Raw genomic sequence first — 17,732 nt, 5'->3', positions numbered from 1 at the left:
AGAAACAAATATATCTAGGTGAGCTAGAGGAATTTACTTACGTCATTTTGTTTTCTGTAAGGCTCCATTTGAACTGCTCCTGCAGCATAAAGAGACCTCTGAACTTAAATGAAGCTGTTTACGTCCACTTTGGGGGACCCCTTACTTTGCCAGCATATGAGAAGCAGGCACATAACTATTTGCTGCTTCAGTTTTATCCATATGAAGGGTGGGCAAAATAATATTTCCCATTTCAAAGGGTGCTCTGAGGAGCTCTATTTAGGAAATGCCTTGAGATCCTTGGGAAAAAACATTAGTTATATTACATACTACTGGAGTTCATTTTTCCCCTTTACGTGCACATGTTGTGCTTTCCTTAAGCCGTGGATAACTGTGTTGAAATCTGTTTTAGTTTTTCTGTATCCCTAATCCATCTCCCAGCAGGTCACAGGAGCAAGTGTCAAGGATTCATTGTAACATACTGCTTGTAAATGAGGTAACATCTGTTCTTTGTAGATATACTTGCTACTGCAGTGCCAATAAGCCAGCCAAAACATGGAGTTTAAGTACCTCAATAATCTGTTTAGTATTTCTGAAAGCTTCCAGATTTTAGAATAATTATATCCACATTTAGCCAGATACCTCTTCCTAGATTCTGCTATGTTCTTCCTTAAAATGTTTTTTTACACCACTTGTACAGTTAGGATTTTATACCTTCTTTGCTGAAAGTTCATAGATGTGTTTCCTAATTATTGTGTTTTCTGTTGTTGTGATCTTCTGCACTGCCTGGAATGTTAGTATTCTTAAGGAAACATGCTGGGATTGACATGATGTGTAATAGAAGATGTTGTTTAAGCAATAGAAAAAATATTTGACAGAAAATTAGTTGTTTGACTAAATTAATTGTGGAGGAAACAATGTCATCTTTCCATGGAAAAAATGAGGTCAAAAACCAAAATATTTCCTCCAACCACAAAATATTTTAGTTTGGAAATGGCGCTGTGTAGCTTCCTGTTCCAGGATACATCATAGTCAGAAACTCTTAGGCTACATCTACATTACAGAGTTATTTTGAGATAGCAGCTATTATTTCAAAATAACTGTACTAGCATGTATACTATGCATGCACTATTTTGAAATAAATTTGAAATAGTGGGTGCATTATTCCAAAACTGGTAACCCTCATTGCAGGAGGAATAATGAGTATGTCAGAATAGATATTTCAAAATGGGCTCTATTAGACACAGAATAGCACTAGTTTGAAGTAAGCTATAATAGTGCTCAGTGGCACTCTTTTGAAAGTGTCCAGAAAAGTTATTTTGAAATAGCTGGATACTATTTTGAAATGCATTTTCACTGCGCTTACACATGCCCCTCCTTCTAGTCAGTGCCACATTAGCATCTACTGAACTGCCTCATTAACATGCCCCCTCCAAAAGGGGCCTTTGTGTGTAGCTGTTTGATTTCAAAATAAGGTATTTCGAAAAAGCTGTTTTGAAATATCTTATTTTGAAATACCTCTGTAGTGTAGCTGTAGTCTAATGATGCATTGCCTTCACACTCCGAGAGGAGAGAGACACTAATGCCATATGGGAAATGTAGTCCAATTGGAGAATTAAACCCACAGAGATAAATGGGGGCATAGGGCCTCCAAAGTAATATTCCCAGTAGACACAGTGGGAACATTGCCAAATCTTAATATTTTGGCATTCAGACAAACATATCTGCCCTTAAATTTATGCCAAAAAATCAAATTTTCTTCAGAAATAAATACCATTTTTGACCACTTCTTGGCAGTGTGTTGGGGGATTGTCCTACCTCCTTTTGAGTGATTTCCTTCTAGCGTGGTAAGGGAATAGCATACTTGTGTCATGCCTGACTTCCGCCAGCACCTCCTGGGCCTAGAAATGTGTATGACAGATGCCTCTGGAGGCTTTAGGATCCCACTTTCCCAAAGACTTGTGAGCTTGGGGAAGGCAGGAAAACCCAAGAAGGAGCCAGTGTGGAGAAACTCAAGCCAGCAGGAGCAAGTACAAAAGAGACCTTGGACACTGAGGGAATTGTCAGGAAGCTTTATACCAATTTTACTCAGGAGTTTCTCTGCTGACTGGCTTTTGCTACAACCTCCTTTTGCCCTTCTCTCACATTCATTTCACCTCAACCTCACTTCACTTGCCTTCATGTTCCTCTCTTTATTTGTCCCTCCCTTCCATCATCTGCCTTGTTGAACCCCTCTTCTATGTCCCCTAGCCCTTTCTTTTTCTTTCCACTTAGCTAAAACCATCCTAACATCCTCTCCCACCCTAAAAATTGAAGTACCCAAAACTCCACTCCCACAAAAAAACAAAACAACAAAAAAGTAAAACTCCCACTATAGGGCTATGTCTACACTAGCCCCAAACTTCGAAATGGCCATGCAAATGGCCATTCGCAGTTTACTAATGAAGCGCTGAAATGCATACTCAGTGCTTCATTAGCATACGGGCGGCCACAGCACTTCGAAATTGATGCGTCTCGCCGCTGCGCGGCTCGTCCCGACAGGGCTCCTTTTCGAAAGGACCCCACCTACTTTTAAGTTCCCTTATTCCCATGAGCTGATGGGAATAAGGGGACTTCAAAGTAGGCGGGGTCCTTTCGAAAAGGAGCCCCGTCGGGACGAGCTGTGAGGAGGCGAGGCGCATCAATTTCAAAGTGCCGCGGCCGCCCGCATGCTAATGAAGCGCTGAATATGGATTTCAGCGCTTCATTAGTAAACTTCGAAATGGCCATTTGCGTGGCCATTTCGAAGTTTGGGGCTAGTGTAGACACGGCCTAGAAGTCAATACTCACTCAGTTCATTCTGCTGTGTTACTTCCTTTTCCCTTACTGTTTTACTGTCTGGTGTGCTTAAAGTGTTAAACTTTTCTTCCTTTTCAGTTTCTGAGTACAATGTCTTGTATATTAAAGCCACATTCTCAGTTATCCTCTAGGTGCACTGTAATAAAGCAAACAAACAAAATCCTTGTACAGTGCATAGGAGCTCTAAATTAGTGAGCATTTAGCTACAGGATTAATTCCTAATGTGGGACAGATCTAGTCTTCTGTCTGCTAACAAGAGAATTATCTGATTTAAATAAACAGTGGGGTTGTACCTATCTATAGGAGAAGGATACTTTTCAGCATAAAGATCTTTAAAAATCGCTCTTTTGCTCCAGAGAGGAGGAAAGAAGACGCTAATAGGTGGTGCAGTCTGTTCACCAAGCCACCTGGGAAGGAATTTTACTTACTCCGAACTTCTCCTGGGGCTCTTGGACTCTGCACCATCCTCTGGGACTTAAAGTTGTATCTAACTGTCAGAGTCTAACCTCATGAATGCTGCTGGAATGAACAAGTGGTAGTTCATAATACAGCCTTCTCCATTTGGCACTTGTCTCTGTGGGTTTGCTGTTTGTGAGTATGTAATTTGCTACTAGACAGTGGCAGCTGTGCAGCTACTTCTAAAAAGCTCATAATGGAGGAAAAATTATGGAGGAGCTGTGCAGCGTCATGACGATGGTGGACGGCCATGCTTGTGGTATCAGGAGTCAGCATGCAGAATGTTGAAAGAAGACTGACACAGACGTGTTACCTTTTATAAAATACACAAGTTACTCTTCTGTGTACCTCTGTCTCCTTTGTTTGCTTTACTTTGCAGCATATTTCTATGCACATCAGTTTGGTAGCTGTTAGATTTCTCTATCAAATACCAAAATCAAATGTTCAGCTCTACCTATGTGTCATGTGTAATCCTTTTTTTTAAGGTTGATGTATTCTTTTTCTTTACAGGGAGAAAGAGGTTTCCCTGGATTACAAGGTCTGATTGGGTTTCCTGGAATGCAAGGGCCTGAAGGTCCCCCTGGGGCACCAGGAGTTAAGGTAGGATACATTTCATATTTATATGGGAAAATGTCCCTAAACCTAAACCTTTGTCACTGTGAAGGACTCATTTCATTTTTCTCACAGGGTGATACTGGAGAACCAGGACTACCAGGAACAAAAGGAACAAGGGTGAGTATCTAGTTACATTTAGTTTTAATAATTTTGAATAATGTAAGGTAAGATTTTTAAACTCTAATGGCTAACTTAATTTTTCATTAGATATGTTTGATGTCAGCCACCTTTGTGAGTTAGTCATTGGTTTCCTGCTCATCTCAAAATCCTTGCTCTTGTCTTCTAGGGTCTGCAGCATATTGTCCCTGCCTTTGTCCTCCCCCATAACCTACCTGAACCTTATTACGCTACCATTTATACTGGCCTGGACACTTCATGTTTTCCCCATGGTCTGTTATGCTTGAAAAGCTCTCCCCAAGCTTATTCACCAAGTTGCCTGTCTCACTTACATTAAAATATCACTTCTGCTATCTAACATACAGGGACTGAGCAGGGAAGAAAGGAGACACATACATTCACATAAGTTGACAGAAACAATAATATGTGTGTGTGGCCCAACGCTCAATCCTGTATCCATTCAAGTCAAAGGCAAAACTTCCATTGACCTCAGTAGTGCTGGAACAAGACCTTTCTGAGTATCTCCATGATCTTGACAAAAAGCAGTCAAGTAGCACTTTAACGACTAGCAAAATAGTTTATTAGGTCAGCTCTCGTGGGACAGACCCACTTCTTCAGACCATAGCCAGACCAGAAGTGGGTCTGTCCCACAAAAGCTCACCTAATAAACTGTTTTGCTAGTCTTTAAAGTGCTACTTGACTGCTTTTTGTTTTGATAGTGTATAGACTAGCACAGCTTCCTCTCTGTTACTATCCATGATCTTGATGTCACTTTCTTGTGCTTTTTACTTTCCTGCACTCTGCATTTGACACTTGCCTCTGTTATGTTGATTTTAGCTTGTACATTTGTATGGCATTGGCCATGTCTTTATTTTTTTTCTGAGGTATCTAGATCTTTCTGGGCACTATAAATTAATGATATCATAATAATGAAAGAGAATTCAAATATTTTGTATTTCCTGTGATACTTTTATACCTAGGGCTTTCTTGGACAGTCTCAAGTAAGCTTACTTAATATGGCTCTTTATTACCCTCTTGCATGGTGTCAAGTATCGGAGGGGTAGCCGTGTTAGTCTGGATCTGTAACAGCAATGAAGGGTCCTGTGGCACCTTATAGACTAACAGAAAAGTTTTGAGCATGAGCTTTCGTGAGCACAGACTCACTTCATCAGATGCTGGTCTTGGAAATCTGCAGGGCCAGGTATAAATAAGCCAGAGCAAGGGTGGGGATAACAAGGTTAGCTCAGTCAGCAAGGGTGAGGCTTACTACCAGCAGTTGATCTGGAGGCGTGAACACCAAGGGAGGGGAAGCTGCTTCTGTATTTAGCCAGCCATTCTCAGTCTTTGTTTAACCCAGAGCTGAGGGTGTCGAATTTGCAGATGAATTGTAGCTCAGAAATTTCTCTTTGGAGTTTGGTCCTGAAATTTCTTTGCTGTAGGATAGCTACTTTTAAGTCTGCTACTGTGTGGCCTGGGAGATTGAAGTGCTCTCCTACGGGTTTTTGTATATTGCCATTTCTGATATCTGATTTGTGTGCGTTTATCAGAAATGGCAATATACAAAAACCCATAGGAGAGCACTTCAATCTCCCAGGCCACACAGTAGCAGACTTAAAAGTAGCTATCCTACAGCAAAGAAATTTCAGGACCAGACTCCAAAGAGAAATTTCTGAGCTACAATTCATCTGCAAATTCGACGCCGTTAGCTCAGGCTTAAACAAAGACTGCGAATGGCTGGCTAAATACAGAAGCAGCTTCCCCTCCCTTGGTGTTCACGCCTCCAGATCAACTGCTGGTAGTAAGCCTCACCCTTGCTGACTGAGCTAACCTTGTTATCCCCACCCTTGCTCTGGCTTATTTATACCTGGCCCTGCAGATTTCCAAGATCAGCATCTGATGAAGTGAGTCTGTGCTCACGAAAGCTCATGCTCAAAACTTTTCTGTTAGTCTATAAGGTGCCACAGGACCCTTAGTTGCTATTTCCCTCTTGTGGCTAAAACACAGAGAGATTGAGTCAGGTATAGCTGCTGAGTTAATAGTTGTAGCTCAGGCACTAGTACCTTATACTATTAGCGTTAGGTCTTAAAGTCAGCCTCACTGGTGATGATAGACATACCCAGGGCTACTGTGTTACACTAATTTGGGTAAATATATAACAACTATGCATGTGATCACCACTAGCAGTAGCACGAAACTGGGGCTTTCATAATGTTAAAATCTTGTGAATAAAATTACATAACCAAGCTTAAAAAGAAATCTGCTTTTCCTGCTCCCCGACATACACATTAGAAATTGCGGGTCTGGACAAATTGGTGATTTGTTAAAATTATTTGGAAGTTTAGAAAAATAATATTGGTGTTTCATCTCTGCGATTTTTCTGAGCAATAAAAATTAAAGTGCTGAACTGGCTCAGGCTTATGTAAGACATAGAAGCATTTACAGAAGTATGTGAGTGTCCTATTTTAATGTAAAAAAGGAGATTGCTGTAGATTGGTCTTCATAGTATGCATGGCGTTGGCAAATGTACAAAATATGTACACCTTTAGTAGCATTAACTGTGCATTTCAGTTCTCGTGCAATTCCTGTAGAAAACAATGAAAATGTAGCTGATCAAAGACTTTTTCAATGTTCTTTGAAAAAAAAATCAAAAGTTTTGTGGATTTGTTTTTATTATTTTTCATTAGCCTATCAAGTGATTGATATTTTGATGAAAAATTCTTTGCTAAAAAAATTGATGGAAAGTTCTACAAATATCTTAACCAGCCATAATTAGATCAGGCCCATAATTTTGCATTTTATTGGGTAATTTTGGTGTCTTCACTTTATAATTTTTAATATATTTCATCAATTAAAGGGCCCACCTGGTGCATCAGGATATCCAGGAAACCCAGGTCTTCCAGTAAGTATGAAGCATACTTTTATTTATAAAGAACCTCACAGTGTTAGTAGTGACAACAACATTTATTACTTTTCTGCTTTCTCCTAATGACAGGGCATCCCTGGACAAGATGGCCCACCAGGTCCGCCAGGTATACCAGGATGCAATGGCACAAAGGTGACATTTACATTTTTAATGACAGTTTCTGTGTATGCATTTTTGCAAATATTAATGTTTCCTAAACAAGGTTAATTTCTTTGTTCTCTTTAGGGTGAAATAGGTCCTGTTGGTCCTCCAGGTTTACCTGGATTGATTGGGATTCAAGTAAGCAAATATTTTCTTAAATAATTCATTCCTTTCAACTCTTGATTCCTGAAATTTTAAATGTTATTGAAAATGTTATAATACTTATAATATGTATGAGACAAAATTATTCATTTTAAATATTTATTTTCCAGGGGCTTCCAGGACCTCCGGGTATTAAGGTACATATTGTCTTAAAAATGAATGCATTTATACATTGCTTTCCAAAGTTAAAAATTAGCAGTCCTTACTCAGGTATTGATTCTGCAAAGATTTATATACATGGTTGATTTTATACACTGCTGTAGTACAGTTTGCTGCATAACGCTTAAGTGTAATGTTTAAGATCTTGCATAAATCTTTGCAGGGTCAGGGCTTTAAAAAGTAAGTATCTGGGCTGCAACAAGAAAGAAAACAGTATACACTATTAAGCAGGTATCTTTTGCCCACTTTCTGTTGTTTAAAGACATAAATTAATTTTTAAGATTCACCTGTATATTTATTTTGACATTATGGGGTATATAAGATAACTTTAATGTTTCAGCTTCTCAGTCAATTTTCCATAGAGAGTCTCCTTTGAAAAGAGCCAAAAATGACCAAGATCTTCTGCTTGTTGAAAAATAGTTAAAATTTAATTTTTAAAAGCGAACTCCCTCAGTAATGAAATGTATATTACTTTCTCTTTCTAAGGAATGAAATGCTGTAACTGTGAAAGGATTTGACACCTGAGTGTAAAATTAATGGATACAATTTGAACCTGTAATTTGCATATAAATCATAAATGTAATCACAGTTTTGTAGTGACAAGACTTTTAGTCATAAAAAAAACCACTTGCCTTTTCCTATCATGTGATAAATTAACATTGATGTACTTTAATTTTTCTTTTCTATACATGTGGGCATAGGAAAACAACTTTAGATGCAATATAGCTTAATCACCAAGGACAGTGATTTGTTCAGAATTTATGAAAATGGCAAATAATGAAGCAAAGATGTAAATAATTTATGTTAAGATTCTGAATAAATATTATTGTGCTGTTTTAGGTATAAACTTGTTATTAGGGGAAATCTCACATTTTTTGCAGGTCATTAAATTTTGCAATAAAAATGTACTTCAAGGAAAATTCTTCAGTTAGTCTGTGCGGACAGGGTTCCCATGACCATTTAATATCAGATTTGGACCACGGTGGCTAAAATCAGAGCTGGTACAACTAGGTGTGATTTAAGTTAGTGAGGGAGGAGGAGGTAGGGAACTTCTCAACCCCATGTGGTTAGATGAAGTCCAGTACAACACAAGACTAACCAGGCTTAACCAGGAGATTTTCAGTGATCTGAAACTCAGACAGAGTCCTACAAAAAATGGAAACTAGGTCAGATTACAAGGGATGAAGACAAACAAATAACACAACTATATGGAAACAAAATTAGAAAGACCAAAACACAAAAGGAGATTGAACTAACTAGGGCATAAAGGTTAGTAAGCAAATACAGTAGTTCCTTGAGTTATGCGAGGATTGTGTTCACACACACTCTTGTGTAACTCAGATTTTGCTTAAGTCGGGGGCGGCTTTTTTCCCCCCAGCATAACGCACTCTCTGCAGCTGGGAAAGCAGCAGGAGCACCGGGAGCTCCTTTTGGAAGGTAAATCCTGGGGTTGGGGGGTGCAGTTGGGGAAGGTTATGTCTGGTGGTGGGTTGGGGCTGTGGGAGAGGGGCAGGGGTTAAGCCTGGGGTGGGTTACGGCTGCAGGAGCCGGGTGGAGTGTGGTGAGCCAGCCCTTTGGGGGGGGCGTAGAGACAGAGTTCTGCAGGGTGGGGGTGAGCTGGAGCCAGGCACGGGGGGGTGGTCAGCTGGAGCTGTATGGGGCAGGGGTGAGCCGGAGCCAGGTGAGGTGGGGGTGAACTGGAGCCGGGCACAGGGGTGGTGATTCAGAGCTGAGGCTGTGCAGGGGTTGTGGGGGGTGAGCCAGAGGCAGGCGCAGGGGGGCAGTGAGCCGGAGCTGGGCAGGGTGGGGGTGAACTTGGGTGGGGGGTGTTTGAACTGGAGCCAGGCAGGGGGGTGTTGAACTGGGGCCAAGTGGGGCAGGGAGTGAGCCAGAGCTGTGCCGTGGTTGTAAGGGAGGAAGTTGAATCGGGGCTGGGAGGGGGTTGGGGGTGGGGATTGAGCAGGGCTGGGAGCAGCAGGATTTTGAGTTACGCTTAACTTGCGTTAATGCGAGTTAAGTGCAATTTGATATTGTGCATTTCGAGGGATTACTGTATTCTACAAATACATTAGAAGCAGGAGGAAGGTGAAGGACAGGGTAACTCCATTACTTAGTGAGGGGTAGGAAACAAAAACAGAAAATGGGGAAAAGACAGAAGAGCTAAATGACATTTTTAAATCAGTTATCACCAGAAAGTTTAGTAGCAATTAGACATGTACTGTAACAAATGCCAGTGAAAATGAGGTAAGATTAGTTTTAAACCAGTGAAAATGAGGTAAGATTAGTTTTAAAAAAACCAAAAGAATGAGTTAAAAGTTACTTGTACAAGTTAGATTTCTTTAAGTCACCAGGTCTTAAGGAAATACATCCTAGTATATTCAAGAAGCTGACAGAGGAGAGATCTGAGTTATTAGCAATTATCTTTGAAGAATTATGGAAGACAAGGGAGTTCTGGAGGACTGGCAAAGGGCAAATATAGTGCTCAACTATAAAAAAGGGAGTAAAGGACAACCTGGGGAATTACAGAATAGTCAGTTTAATTTCAATAACTAGAACGATAATAGAGCAAATAATTAAGTCATCAGTTTACCCACACCTAGAAAATGATAAGGTGCTAAGTAACAGTATGGATTTGTCAAGAACATATTGTTTCAAACCAATTTAACAAGACTTGTGGGTAGCAGGCAGAGTGGTAGATGTTGTTTATCTTGACTGTAGTAGATCTTCTGATGTTGTCTCACATGACTTGCTCATAAATTATGGAAATACAGCCTATATGAAAGTATTATACAGTGGTGCATGACTGGTTGGAAACCCTTTCCCGGAGCGTAGTTTCACAGGCAGGCTGGAAGGGCATATTAAGTGGCATTTTAGCCCACCAGGGCTCTGGGAGAAGCTCCTCCACTTCTGGGTCAGTGGGCAGCCACTCTGCCTCGCTACACCCCTGCTCAATCTCCCACAGGACTCAGCTGTGCCACTAGTTGGGGGTTAAGGCTTCTGGTCAGGCCAAGCAGAGTCAGTCGGGTCTGGCCATTACTCAGGGCAGTAATAACAATCCAGGGGCTGGGGTCTGTGGGCAGTCTGGGAAGCAGTCAATACACCCAGGCCATGGTTCAGGGTAGGCAACAAACAATCCATAGCTCGGACCGGTGCTCAAGTCGAGCCTTTAAGCCAGTAGTCTATATGCTCATGCCCGAGCTTAGGGCAGTGTGATGAACAACACCAGTTCAGTAGCTCAGGCTTATGCTCAGGCCAAGCAGCAGTCACCAGGCTTGGGCCAGATACTCACATTGGACAGACTTAAATTTAATGGTCAACAAGGGGGATATCCTACCAATAAGTGGAAAGTAAAGGGTAAGGGTAAGATAAGTACTGGAATCCGTACTAAGTATTTCAAGAGTACCTGACAAAGAAGTGCATTTAAAAATGACAACAGCTTGCTTGTGATAGGTTTAAATCAGTTTAAAACAAGTCAGTTGATGGCCTGTTTTGTGATTTTCCTAAATGATTCCAAAAGTCCGTGTAGATGTTATGTTAGTGCTTTTCTCCAACCTCAACATCAGTGTTTTGGGATTTTTTTTTTAATTTATTTATGTATGTATATATAATTCACCTTTATATTTTTCTTTTCATGTGATAGGGAGACCCAGGTGAAGTGATTGGGGTCTTCCCAAATGTGATAAAAGGTGAAAAAGGTTTTCCTGGCCACCCTGGACTACCAGTAAGTCTTAACTAAAATGACTACATCACACCTTCATACACGGAGGGGCAGCTCTCAGACTTGTGAAAGGTGAAGAACAAAGCAAGGGGAAAAGGGAGGAGAGAGAGAGAGAGACTTGAAGCTACAAAAAGGAGTGGGTATATGTGATGTCTTAGTACTGGAAGGACTGAGGAGTTTCAAAGGGACAAGGCCAGGCAGGATGATCACTTTTCTCAGGTCTGGGTGAAAGCACCTGCTCTTCCTTCCTTGTGACAAAATGCCAGATTTGGTCAGGACCCATTATGGGTATCACAATAACCATTCCTTTTCAGGGGGACTGGGAGGAATTTTTCCCTCACCACCAGATTGGCCTCAGTGAAGAGGTTTTTGTTTGTTTTGTTTTTGCTTTCTCTACAATGGGTTAAAGGAAAGCTTTGTTGAGATTAGGTGTAAAGGCAATTAGGCTACATGTTGCAATTTACTGTACAAATGTGGGATTGATGTCCAGGCAAGGTACTTCACAGAGAAAGGATACAGTGCCTGGATAATATGGCTTGGTAAAGAACTTAAAAAAGATGATTAAAGGTGTGGAATTGGAGACAGAAGAGTGTGGGGCTCCAGTGAGTATGGCCAGGAGCCAGTCCCCTTTCTTATAATCCACTTTAGCCCTAGTTTGAGAGAGTGGGTGGTAATGTGCCAATAATGGATTAGTTTGGGAACCTGATTGAAAAAGGCAGGGTGGGGAAGACTAGCAGAAGCCTACTGGATAGATTAAGATTGAGCCTTCACAGTATGCTGTTATCTGCCAGGTAATCACAGACATGCAATAATGAAGTTGCAGCCTCATTAAAACTATTTCAGATGTTTCCTGTCCTTCCTTTGGTATAGCCAGACAATATACGTGTCACACTTAAATTGCACAATGGGTATCTCTTTTTAATGGCTCCTTTTTATATACAGGGTACACCAGGATTGCCAGGGTTCCAAGGCCCAGAAGGGCCACCAGGTCGTCCAGGAGCTCCAGTAAGTGTCGTTTTATGATTACTTATGTAATGCTGCTTTATGAAAAAACTTTAAATGGAGTCATATGGCACAGTGGTTAGAGTACTTAGCCTAGCACTTGGGCAACTCAGGTTCTTTCATTACTGTACCACACATTTTCTGGACTCCAGGGTACTGATTCTGGTTCTGCAGGATGCACATAACTCCAATTTATTTCAGTGGCCATTGGAAACTTGCCTCTCTTTCTACTGTTTTGTAGTAGGCTTTTACATTTTCCCCTCCTGAATCCATGGAAAACGTGTTGCTAATCTCTCCACCTAATCTTCATCAAAATACCTGCTGAGATTGTCCTAGGGATACCATTAGGAACAGCTACAAAGGAAAGGCAATTTCATCCCATGTAGAATGTCTCCTAGGCTATGTCTACACTAGCCCAAAACTTCAAAATGGCCATGCAAATGAACGGCAAATACAACTGGCCATTTTAAAGTTTACTAATGAAGCACTGAAATACATATTCAGCGCCTCATTAGAATGCTGTCAGCTATGGCACTTTGAAATTGACGTGGCTCGCTGCCGCACGGCTCGTCAAAACAGGGGTCCTTTTTGAAAGGACCCGAGCAACTTCAAAATCCCTTTATTCCTAACAGCAGATAGAAATAAGGGGATTTCGAAGTTCTTGGGGTCCTTTCGAAAAGGACTCCCATCTGGATGAGCCACGTGGCAGCGAGCCGTGTCAATTTTGAAGTGCCGCAGCTGCCAGCTTTCTAATGAAGTGCTGAATATGTATTTCAGTGCTTCATTAGTAAACTTTGAAATGGCCATTTGCATGGCCATTTTGAAGTTTTGGGCTAGTGTAGACACAGACCTATTGTAGTAAACTCCAAACATTCATGGCACCTGAGCTATTTGATATGTGGACAAGTGGAATAGATGTCAGATACATTCTCTGCCTCATGTGGCTAATAGAATACTACAGATACCCACAAATTTATCCTGTTTTTAAAAACCAGCACTGTTCATCTTTCTCATTATAGTGAGCTACAGTCAGGGAAATCTGTGTAACAGTTCCACTGCTGTGGAATTTGCACTGAAATACTGGTGTGTAAAAAGGAAACAAGGTATGTCTGAATATAAACGCAGCTGAGTTTGGCCTGAGGTAGTGGTTATGCTTCCTGAGTTAAACATGAAAACTTTTCAAAGATAATGTTATAGGCCGTGTCTACACGTGCACGCTACTTCGAAGTAGCGGCACTAACTTCGAAATAGTGCCCGTCACGGCTACACGCGCCAGGCGCTATTTCGAAGTTAACTTCGACATTAGGCGACAAGACGTCGAAGTCGCTAACTCCATGAGGGGATAGGAATAGCGCCCTACTTCGACGTTCAACGTCGAAGTAGGGACCATGTAGTCGTTGCGCGTCCCGCAACTTCGAAATAGCGGGGTCCGCCATGGCGACCATCAGCTGAGGGGTTGAGAGACGCTCTCTCTCGAGCCCCTTCGGGGCTCTATGGTCACCGTGGGCAGCAGCCCTTAGCCCAGGGCTTCTGGCTGCTGCTGCCGCAGCTGGGGATCCATGCTGCAGGCACAGGGTCTGCAACCAGTTGTCAGCTCTGTGTATCTTGTGTTGTTTAGTGCAACTGTGTCTGGGAGGGGCCCTTTAAGGGAGCGGCTTGCTGTTGAGTCCGCCCTGTGACCCTGTCTGCAGCTGTGCCTGGCACCCTTATTTTGATGTGTGCTACTTTGGCGTGTAGACGTTCCCTCGCTGCGCCTATTTCGATGTGGTGCCACGCAACGTCGAAGTTGAACATCGACGTTGCCAGCCCTGGAGGATGTGTAGGCGTTACTCATCGAAATAGCCTATTTCGATGTTGCTACATCGAAATAAGCTATTTCGATGTAGGCTTCACGTGTAGATGTAGCCATAGAGACTCAACTTAAATGTGTACTCCAAATAAAAAACACACAGTAAGAAAACCAAAAAAGTGCGACCATGGAGTAGCAACCAAATAAAAGAAGTAGTGAGAGATAAAAAATGCTTGTTTAAAAAGTGGAAGTTAAATCCTAGTGAGGAAAATAGAAAGCAACATAAACTCTGTCAAATGAAATATAAAAATATAATTAGAAAGACCAAAAGGGAATTTTAAGAACAGCTAACCAAAAACTTGAAAGGTAGTAGCAAAAAAATTGTAAGTACATCAGAAGCAGGAAGACTGCTAAACAACCAGTGAGGCTACTGCATGATCAAGATGCTAAAAGGAGCACTCAAGGATGAGTAGTCATTGCAGAGAAACTAAATTAATTTTTTATATCAGTCTTCACATCTGAGCATATTAACAAGATTCCCAAATCTGAGCCATTCTTTTAGGTGGCAAATCTGAGTAATTTCCTGATACTGAGGAATCGTTAGAGCAGGCTTTGGAACAAATTCACCAACCAAACAGTAATAAGTCACCAGGCCCAGGTGGTTTTCACCCAAGAGTGCTAAAGACTCAAATCTGAAATTGCTGAACTACTATCTGTGGTTTGTAATCTATCCTTTACATCATGTTCTGTTCTAAATGACTGGAAGATAGCTAATCTGACACCAAACTTTAGAAGGGCTCAAGACATGATCCTGGCAATTACAGACTGGTAAATCTAACTTCAGTACTGGGCAAATTAGGTGAAACTATAGTAAAGAACAGAGTTGTCAGACACATGGATGAATTTGTTGGGAAAAGTCAACATGGTTTCTATAGAGGGAAATCACACCTTACTAATCTACTAGGATTCTCTGAGGGAGTCATCAAGCTTGTAGACAAAGGAGATCCAGTGGCTATAGTATACTTAGATTTCCAGAAAGCCTTTGACAAGATCCCTCACCAAAGACTTTTAAGTAAAGTCAGCAGTCATGAGATAAGACAGAAGGTCTTCTCGTGGATTGATAAATGGTTAAAGAAAGGAAACAAATATTTTTCACAATTGAGAGGGGTAAGTAATGGTCTTCCACAGGGCTCCATACTGGTATCTATCCTATTCAAAATATTCATAAATGGTCTGGTGAAAGGAGTAAAGAATGAGGCAGCAAAATTTGCAGATGATACAAAACAGCTCAAGATAGTTAAGTCTAAAGCAGATTGAAGAACTTCAAAAAAATCTCACAAAACTAGGTGACTGGGCAGCAAAATGGCAGCTAAATTTTATTGTTGATAAATGGAAAGTAATGCATATTGGAAAATATAATCCCAAATGTACGCACAAAATGATGAGGACTAAATTGGCTGTTACCACTCAAATGATAAGTTGGGATCATTGTGGATAGTCCTCTGAAAACATCCAGTCAGTATCAAAAAATCAAAATGAATGTTAGGATTAATTAACAATGGGATAGACAATAAGACTGTGAGTATCTTATGCCTCTATATAAATCCCTGGCGTGCCCACATCTTGAATACTGTGTACAGATCTAAAAAAAGGATATTTTGGCATCGGAAAGAGTTCAGAAAAGGGCATCAAAATGATAAGGGGTTTGGAACTGGTGCCATATGAGAGAGATTAAAAAGAATGGGACTTTTCAGTTTAGAAAAGAGGGTACTAAGGACGATATGGTAGAGGTCTATCAGATCATGACTGCTGTTGAGCAAGTAGATAAGAAAAGGTATTTACTTTTTCACCTAACAAAAGAGCTAGGGGTCACCAAGTGGAATTAATAGGTAGCAGATTTAAAACAAACAAGCACACTGTCTGACTGTGGAACTCATCACCAGAGGATGTTGTAAAGACCAGAACTTTAACAGGGTTCAAAAAAGAGCTGGATAAATTCATGGAGGCTAAGTCCACTAATGGCTATTAGCCAGGATGGGTAGAATGGTGTGCCTAGCCCATATTTGTCAGAAGCTGGGAACAGGTGACAGGGGAGGAATCACTTTGATTACCTGTTTGGTTCATTCCTCTGGGACACCTGGCATTGACCATCGTCAGAAGACAGGTTACTGAGCCGGATGGACCGTTCTTAATCTCACTTTGGGAAGAAGAGATGTGCTAAGGCCAAGGAACTGGTATATGCATCGATCAAAGAGAAGAGTTCTGAACCACCACCTCCACTCTCTGCAGCACCTTCAGTTTGCTTTGAATGTCTCCTGTCTACATAGTGACTACCTCCACCACTTATTAACAGTGAAATCTGGCGAGGTCACACCCCTAATAGAAGATCTTAGACAAATTCTGGAAGCTAGAAAGTACTAAAAACATATTGATCTTTCTCCATTAAGACAGTAGTAGATAGCTTAGCATTTTTAATAACTGTGGTAAGCAGAAAACATCACATGTAACATATAGCATTTAGTCTAATAAAGTGTTTTGTCTTTTAGGGTCCTCCAGGTGAAAAGGGAGCAAAGGGTGAGAAGGTGAGGATTTTCTTAAACAGCACTGTCACTGCAAACATTCGAACTATTTAGTTTCCAAATGTTCTGTTCACTCATGTGTCTTTATATAAAATGTTGCATCTTAATTAACAGGGCTCAAAAAGGCACTATTTTATAGGCTACTCTTTCAGATATACTTTCCTACAAGATTAAATCACCATTAAATGTTGCATTCTCTTGATGATGATGATGATGATAATGATGGAGGAGGAGGAGGAGGAGGAGATGGAGGAGGTGTCTAGCAGTCACCTCAGTGTTTTCATGAAAATTCTAATCACAGTCTCTGGGCAGATCCCTCACCAACTCGCAACCACTCAACAAACTCTATATTCGTCCCATTCTCTCTAAGGTGGTGGCAGAGTGGCATTGAGCAGTATGTGGTAGGAGAGTGTAGTGTCTGCTACCTCCTTTGGCATTCCACTGGGAAATATTTTTTTCTGTTAGTGAACTTCCCTACAACATCCAGCTCTGATCTGCAGTGACCCACTTCATATTACTTCTCTTCCAACTTCGATGTATCTCACTCTGTTCATTATTGTGGGATTCCACGTTCCTCCATCCTTCTCACCTCTTACTTCTCTCCCCATTCGTTTATTTTCATCTGATGCCACCTGTCTTCTTTTCTGCCTCTGAAGGCAGAAGTAAGTGGAAAGTGCTGCTTGGGGTCTGATTCTCTACAAAAATCAGGAGCAGAGGAAAGATCAGTATCTGTCATGATCGCTGGTATCCAGGGGCAGGAAGTGCACACACATAAAAACCCCATACAAACAGCCGCAGGTACTGTACAGCTCTGAGTTCAAAGAACCTGGGACCATTATGCCCCAGATAGGACTCTTCAGCTGTTCACAGGCCTTGTGGATGTCTACAGAGTGAGCAGACATTAGGAAAAAGATCCTCTGAGATATATAGGCCGTGTCTACACTAGCCCCAAACTTCGAAATGGCCATGCAAATGGCCATTTCGAAGTTTACTAATGAAGTGCTGAAATACATATTCAGCGCTTCATTAGCATGCGGGCAGCCGCGGCACTTCAAAATTGACGCGCCTCGCCACAGTGCAGCTTGTCCCAACGGGGCTCCTTTTCTAAAGGACCCCGCCTACTTCGAAGTCCCCTTATTCCCATGAGCAGATGGGAATAAAGGGACTTCGAAGTAGCCGGGGTCCTTTCGAAAAGAAGCCCCGTCTGGATGAGCCGCGCGGCGGCAAGGCGCTTCAATTTCGAAGTGTCGCAGC

The 17,732-nt window shown here is 41.4% G+C and overlaps 1 protein-coding gene across 5 annotated transcripts in view; it reads left to right on the top strand.

Moving 5' to 3' along the window:
- The window catches only part of COL4A1 (collagen type IV alpha 1 chain), a 240,395-nt gene that overhangs the window by 112,681 nt on the left and 109,982 nt on the right, over positions 1–17,732 (top strand). For all 5 annotated transcript variants that reach the window (XM_074990147.1, XM_074990120.1, XM_074990128.1 and 2 more), the window contains 9 exons: positions 3,784–3,873; positions 3,961–4,005; positions 6,860–6,904; positions 6,998–7,060; positions 7,154–7,207; positions 7,342–7,368; positions 11,031–11,111; positions 12,051–12,113; positions 16,446–16,481. In XM_074990147.1, coding sequence (XP_074846248.1) covers positions 3,832–3,873; positions 3,961–4,005; positions 6,860–6,904; positions 6,998–7,060; positions 7,154–7,207; positions 7,342–7,368; positions 11,031–11,111; positions 12,051–12,113; positions 16,446–16,481 — 456 coding nt within the window. In that variant the 5' untranslated portion in view covers positions 3,784–3,831. The remainder of the gene's footprint in view (positions 1–3,783; positions 3,874–3,960; positions 4,006–6,859; positions 6,905–6,997; positions 7,061–7,153; positions 7,208–7,341; positions 7,369–11,030; positions 11,112–12,050; positions 12,114–16,445; positions 16,482–17,732) is intronic.

Source organism: Carettochelys insculpta, chromosome 1 (genome assembly GCF_033958435.1).
Source record: "Carettochelys insculpta isolate YL-2023 chromosome 1, ASM3395843v1, whole genome shotgun sequence".
NCBI lineage: Eukaryota > Metazoa > Chordata > Testudines > Carettochelyidae > Carettochelys > Carettochelys insculpta.
This window is presented reverse-complemented; position numbering and strand designations above follow the sequence as displayed.